The sequence below is a fragment of the Poecilia reticulata genome, chromosome 23 (genome assembly GCF_904066995.2).
Source record: "Poecilia reticulata chromosome 23, P_reticulata-male-v2, whole genome shotgun sequence".
NCBI classification, from domain to species: domain Eukaryota; kingdom Metazoa; phylum Chordata; class Actinopteri; order Cyprinodontiformes; family Poeciliidae; genus Poecilia; species Poecilia reticulata.
The window spans coordinates 11188119-11195046 of NC_088852.1; the positions used below are offsets into that span (position 1 = coordinate 11188119).

A 6928-nucleotide genomic window follows, 5' to 3' on the forward strand; every position below is an offset into this window, starting at 1 on the left:
CAATGACATAAGGAGCACAGAATTTTGAAATTATTCTAAAAATATGAATAGCAAATAAAACAATGTTTGCACCAATAAGACAATGCCCAAAAGTGTAAGAATGTTATGAAATGACACAGACGAGAGATAGGTGGTGATAGCTTTCCTACCCTTGATCAGAATGTGAAAGGGGAGGTAATGAAGGTGTGGCTGGAATTTCTCAGTACTACTCCCTTCTAGCCGTTGATGAGTGTGGTCAGGAGAGATTAAACGTTACCCCTGTTTGATGTCATTTGTTTTCCAGGAGCTTGAAATCCAGGCACGAGCACATGGACTCCCGAATATGGCCACTGCCTTGGGGACAGTTGAACTGTCCTCCCACCTGCTCAAACAGCAACAGCAGCAGCAGCAATCCCCATCGCAGGTACAGCAACAGCAGCCACAACAGCCACCCATCTACCAGGAGGACCCCAACAGCGACTACCTCCAGAGGATAGCCGTGGTGACGGGCGTGCCATCCATCGCCACGGCGAGCGGCCCGCAGGACCACATCCAGGGCGCCGACGCCTGCACCACGTTCTCCGACCCGCTCTCCCATTTCACAGACTTCTTCACCGCCACGCTCAAGGAGGAGAACCAGCTGGACGAAATCCTGATGGACGACCCGCTCTCACCGTTCGGCGCCGATCCGCTCCTGTCCGCCGGATCCCCAGGGGCTGCTTCCAAGGACAGCAGCCGAAGGAGTAGCTTCAGCTCCGCTGAGGCCGATGACCTATAAGGGCCCTTCAACTTTGGTATAGCCCAATGACTGCACAGGTCAAACTTCTCCTGGTAACAGGGAGGGAAAGCCCTGAAAGACTGACTGACGGATGTAAGGATTCAAATCTACGTCTGACAACTGCTGAGGCTCAAGTAACTTAAATATCAGCTGACAAACTAAGCAAAACCCATCAAAGTGCCACCTGTCTAGAAATTCCTCGACTGTTGGAGATGCTGACATTGTACCGCTGCTCAGAAGCAAATGTCACGTCCAACGAAACAACTACTTTTAACTTTATTTTGGGAAACCACTGTGTTTCTCTGCCTTGAACAGAGGATACAAACAGACTTGTGTTAAAAAGGGAGACATTTGCAAGTAGAAATGTTGACTACTACTGGCTTTTTTTTTTTACGTCAGACACTGGTGGCTACACACTGTAACATATACAAAATAATTACTGAACATTTGCCTGAAGTGTACTTTTTTCTACCAGTTTACAAAAGGATCCTAGTCCTAGTTGCTTTTGCTAAGGAAGGCCTTATACGAACTCCTTGAACATGTAACTAATGTACTCACCTCAGTGCTTAACATGTACTTGGTTTTGTCTGTCTCTTTTTACATGTATGTTAGACTTTTTTGTATTTATATACATTTTAATCCATGTATTAATATAAAAGATTATATATATATATATATATATATATATATATATATATATATATATATATATATATATACAATACTCAAACATAACTTTTCCTTATTCGCAGAAGTACGGGAAAAGTCCGTAATAAACCCCTCTTGAGTGAGAAGTTTCGTGGTGGAAGGTGAAGGGCTTGCTTATAAGGTGGTTGATTGGGAATGAGAGATGAAAAGGAGGAGAGAGAGGAGGGAAATTAGATAATAAAGACAAGTAGAGAAGGAGTGATAATTCTGATGAGTCTACTGTGAGTTGATGAGCCCTTGAGAATGAATAACGGTGTCAGATAAGGAGCTGCTATGAGAGCTATTAGCAGGAAGCTAAGAAAGTTTCCTTTGATGCAAGTAAGATGACGAGATGAGTCCAGATTTTCTAAGACGAGAATGGCAAAATATAGACTTTCTTATGCTTTTCTTTTAATATCCAAGTTAATATTCAACTAATACTACAACATTGAATCAGGAATCAGGATTGATGGATGTATTGGGAAAGGGAATAAAGTATGAAAATCTAAATCTCTACCAACACAATTTTCTTACTTATATCAAATTCACCACTTTTCCAGAGTGCATAAGAACATTGAAAAAAAAACAAATTTTTTTTTCAACTTAATAAGGCTTGCTTGTAGCAGGAATACAATTCTAACATTTTGAAACTGAAAACCTCCCGTCTTTTTTTTTTTTTTTTTAACCTCACGCTCATGCAAACTACAAAGTCTTAAAAACAACATGCCCATACTTCCTTAATGGATTTCTCATCAAAGCCTCTCTGAATTAATGTTGCACGTTTCTCAGAGAAATCGAAACATCCACTCGCTTGGATCCCCCCCCGCTCTTGAGCTGCAAATAAGACTAAACCGATCAATCATCGTGGAGCACAGGCAGCCCGAGTACAAAGTAGTGAGTGATGTTTACAGGTAATTGGCTAAAGCAGTTATGGAAAGTTAACATTGATTTTCATTATGCCGTGTGTCCGAGATAGCAAGACCGACAGAGCAATTCAAAAGGATTATATTAAATTTTTATTTTCTGTTACTTGTTTATTTTTTTTTAGTTTGGTACACCATTCCAAATAATACTGAAAGAAAAGATATCGTTATGATAAACTATAACCATGACTAAAATGTTAAAATGTAACAGCATAAGGGTAAAAGTCAAAGTAATTATTTGAAATAACACAAAATGTTCTGTAATCACATTACACGGTGTTGCAATTACAAGAACATTTTTCAATAATCATTTAGAAGCAACTCAAGTTTCACACATTTTTATTGTGGTCAAGTAATAATGTCACACTTAAACAAGTCAGAAGATTAAAAAACACGACTGTGCTTGATATGATAGAGATTTAAAACAGGACAGTCATTGTGGAAAATTAGTTTCTATAAAAAAATTAATGTTTTGCTTTATCCATACAAATTATTCAGGGTTAAGACTTGATCTGGCAAAAAAAATAAATAAAAAATTGGATTAGAACTCAAACTTGCCAGCCAGTTGAGTTTTTAAGTGCAACACCTTCAAATGGAGGGGCTGCACAGTGGTGCAGGTGGTAGAGCTGTTGCCTTGCAAGCAAGAAGGTTTTGGGTTCGATTCCCTGCCCCAGTCCATCTGCATGGAGTTTGCATGTTCTCCCTGTGCATGCGTGGGTTTTCTCCAGGTACTCCGGTTTCCTCCCACAGTCCAAATACATGACTGTCAGGTTAATTGGTCTGTCTAAATTGTCCCTAGGTGTGAGTGTGTGTGCATGGTTGTTTGTCCTGTGTGTCTCTGTGTTGCCCTGCGACAGACTGGCGACCTGTCCAGGGTGAACCCCGCCTCTCGCCCGGAACGTTAGCTGGAGATGGGCACCAGCAACCCTCCCGACCCCACTGAGGGACAAGGGTGTAAAGAAAATGGATGGATAGATCTTCAAATGGATTGGTTCTAACATTAACTGGTATTTTAGTGCGACCCAAACGCATCAATCCTTAGCTAATTTACATACATTGGTAATGCTGCAGTCAAACTCGCTAGGAAGTGTAACCCTGGGGCAGATGTTGCCAATTAAATCAAATTTGAATCAACATGTGAATTTCTAAATGTAATGCTCAATAAAAGCAAAATTCTTTCAACATCAATGTTTTTTTAAACAGTGATGTTTCCAAAACCAAGGAGGACCACACAGAGGGTGATATTGTCATCAAAATAAGAGGCTTTTTAATATGTTTCTAACGTCACTCACAGACAGTGATGTTTCTTAACTGCACTGAAACAACATGAATGGAACCTATATATCAGGAGAACATGTGAGACGCATTTGGAAAAAGAAAAAATCACAATTTCTTTCATACTTCTTTTGCTTGCTTACCTAATCTCATTCACAAGAAGCAGACGAGCTTATTACACAGTCTGCCAGAAAAGACAAAGTTGTAAAATAATCTTTCCACATTTCTTTGTATCCATGTTGCATACAGGAATAAGGTTTCCCTAATAAAATATGACCTCACTCCTAGGAGAAAGTGGAAAAAAAAAAAAAAAGAGGAAAAACTGTTGCTGTGTCAGGCTTTGAGCACCAGGTGGCAGTAATAGGCTGTGCTTCATCTCTACACTGTATTGCACTAAAATTAACCCAAAGCAGGACTGTGTGAAGGATCCTCTTTAAGGTAGCCACTAAAATCGAGTTTCTTTGAGTGAGATGCAATGCCGTGTTGGTAAATAGAGCCCATCCCATATGGCACTGCGCCCTGGCAGTAGTTTACGAGCTAAAGTTCATGGCACTATACCTCCCAGTATAAACTGACAAATCTAAAGAAGGCAAGTGATGTCGTGAACCTCACAGCAGAGTCGTTCTGTCACCAAAACAACGTTGTCAGACCTCCTGCCACCCACCAACACTGACACCGGCACTGAGTGGGGAGAAGCTGTCACCTGTGCAGATGCCACGGCTGCCAGCGTGCTACAATGCACTCACCTGTCGAGCCTGCCATTGGCAACTCTTAATCACCTCCCGCTGAGGTGAAACACACACGCGCGCACACACACACACACACACACACACACACACACACACACACACACATTGACGCACGAGCGCATGGTGCCCCTGCAATTCCGGAACACAAACAAGCCTAATCAAATGCGCTTGTGTGCAAACACAAAAGTGCACATGCAAGCAGAATCTGCAGATGCTCGCATGCGCGCACGCACAAATGCATGCACACGGTTTGTGTGTGCGTGTGTGTGTGTGTGCGTGTGTGCGTGTGTGTGCGTGTGTGCGTGCGCGTGTGTGTGTGTTGTGTCTCATTGCACTTCATTGCCACATATACGAGGATGAGCGGTGGGGGAATATATATATATATATAAAAAAACCCACCTAAAAGCCCTTATCAGGATCTGGACTGTGACAAGACTTGTGCACAAATTAGGTGAAATTTGAGTGGGAATAACAATATGACAGCCGGCAGAGAGGCACCAAACATCAAGTGTCATTTCTATTTTCAGCTGTGACTCAGAGCTGTGTGACAAACAACACCATGCTGCTTCTCAATCAGTCAGCCCGTCTGCTGGAAATGTGGCAAACTAGGCCCGGGATGAGCTTTCCCTTCAGGAAAAATAAGAAACGATCTGAAGCCGCGGTCAAAGTTAAAGGTGAAGTTATAAAACTTCGCCAAAGTCAGAGGAATTCCATTTAATGCTTGGGGAACTTATCAATATTTTCTCTGCCGGTGCGCTGTGGTAATCCTTTCCATGGTTCTTCGGGGGGCCCCATTGCTGCTTTTACTGGGGACCACACCCTGACCGGCTCTGAAAAATACTCCCACGTCACTCAGCCGAGAGCAAGGCCCCTGCGTGCGTTGCCGTCGGAGCGCGGGAGAAACAAAGAGGGACGCTATAAAATTAATGCCATTTCCAGGGTTTTTATGAATCGAGCCAGATGCCAAAGACATAACTTCAAACAAATTGACTTCCAATTACTTGGTGCCGCACACCACTTCCAGATGTGCAACAGATGGGAAGCTGGAGGCGACCGAAAGGTGTCTCAGTCCGCGCTTTGTGTTATTTTGCAGTAAAACAGCAGTACGGTTGTGTGTGTTTTAAATCAGAGTGGGCTGTGGGCTGGAGGTGAAGGGAAGGACAAGGGGACGGTAGAGGAAAAAAGAACAAAAAAAAAACTGAAAGCACTTCATTAGGAAAATGTAAATTCACTCTGCATAGACGGCGAAAGCCATATGTAGTTTTAATACAGCTTGATATCATGTAAAAGGCAAGATGAGATGCCGGGCCTGAAAGCTGGAGTCATATAAAGGATGTGAATGCTAATGCGATCTCTGCTGTATCTCCCAGAGTTGGGATTAATAGAGGGGGAAAAAAAAAATGGAACAATTATGGGTCTTGCTTTTTTGTTAACACGTGTTAATGGTGCATAGTATCCTTGCAAGAAGAAAGAACATTAGATGTGATTTGAAGATCTCCTTGATGCTCGACGCGCTCTAACAAAAGTCTCCTCTTGGAAACTTTAAATTCTTTCATTAGTTGTTGTTAAAGCTACATAAAAGTAAAACAAATGTGATTCGGAGGAGCCGAGCGCGGACTTCCTTTTCACTGCGGGGCAAACTAATAGAATATCCAACAGCGGTACGTTGTCCTGGGAGGGTCACGGCTCTGATCCCATTATTACCACAGACTTGGGTCCTTGGGGAGGTAAAGGCGGGTGTGTATTTTTTTTTTCTTTCCCAGAGCCTACATGGTGGAAGCTGCCGGGCCCCTATCCACTCCACTAGCAGCCTGCTTGAGCACCACAGGTCCGTCCCCTCTGATCTGCAGGGGCCAAGGAAACAAGGTCTCCTCACTCCTCTTCCTCGCTTTTCTTTTCTTTTTTCTTTTTCACTCCCTCTATCTCATTCTGCCTATTCAAATGCAGCAGGGAGCAGCAGGCTCTTTGCTTGGCTATCTTACCTCTTGTGCTGCCAATAATTCCCTTGCTACGTCAGGGTTGTATGCTAATTGAACCGGCGACCCAACTGTCCCCACCCCTAACCCCCACCACCACCACCACCGCCGGCGCCACCTCTTTAGCACCACTTTAACCTTGTGTAATTTGGGTAACCTTGGAGCAAAGAGGATGCTGCTGGGAAAAAGAAAAAAAAAAGTGCTCCAGTGCTTTGTAAGTTTAAATGTCCGGCAGAATTATTTCCCTATTTTGTCACGTTAAAATCATGAACTTTGATTTTTTTTTGATTTGGACGATTAATGTGAAGAACCAACAAAAAATACTCAAAAATTGACTTTGAAATTTTTCTTTTTTGTTTTCCTCATAATAACAATCTTGTATTTAAGCTCCGCTAAGTCTGTTTGGAACATGTCTCTACCAGCTTTGCACACCTAGGGAGCTCAGTCAGGACAGAAAGCGTCTATAATGGCAATTTTTAACCTGTCTGATTTAGGCCTCGACTTTGACTGGACCATTTCAACACATGAGTATGCTTTGATCTAAACCGCTCCGTTGCATCT

The 6928-nt window shown here is 42.7% G+C and overlaps 1 protein-coding gene across 9 annotated transcripts in view; it reads left to right on the top strand.

The window, feature by feature from the left end:
• The window catches only part of tfec (transcription factor EC), a 46323-nt gene extending 44369 nt beyond the window's left edge, over nucleotides 1–1954 (top strand). For all 9 annotated transcript variants that reach the window (XM_008401027.3, XM_008401025.3, XM_081603982.1 and 6 more), the window contains one exon: nucleotides 284–1954. In XM_008401027.3, the coding sequence (XP_008399249.2) occupies nucleotides 284–757 (474 nt within the window). In that variant the 3' untranslated portion in view covers nucleotides 758–1954. The remainder of the gene's footprint in view (nucleotides 1–283) is intronic.
• The last annotated feature ends 4974 nt before the right edge of the window (nucleotides 1955–6928 follow it).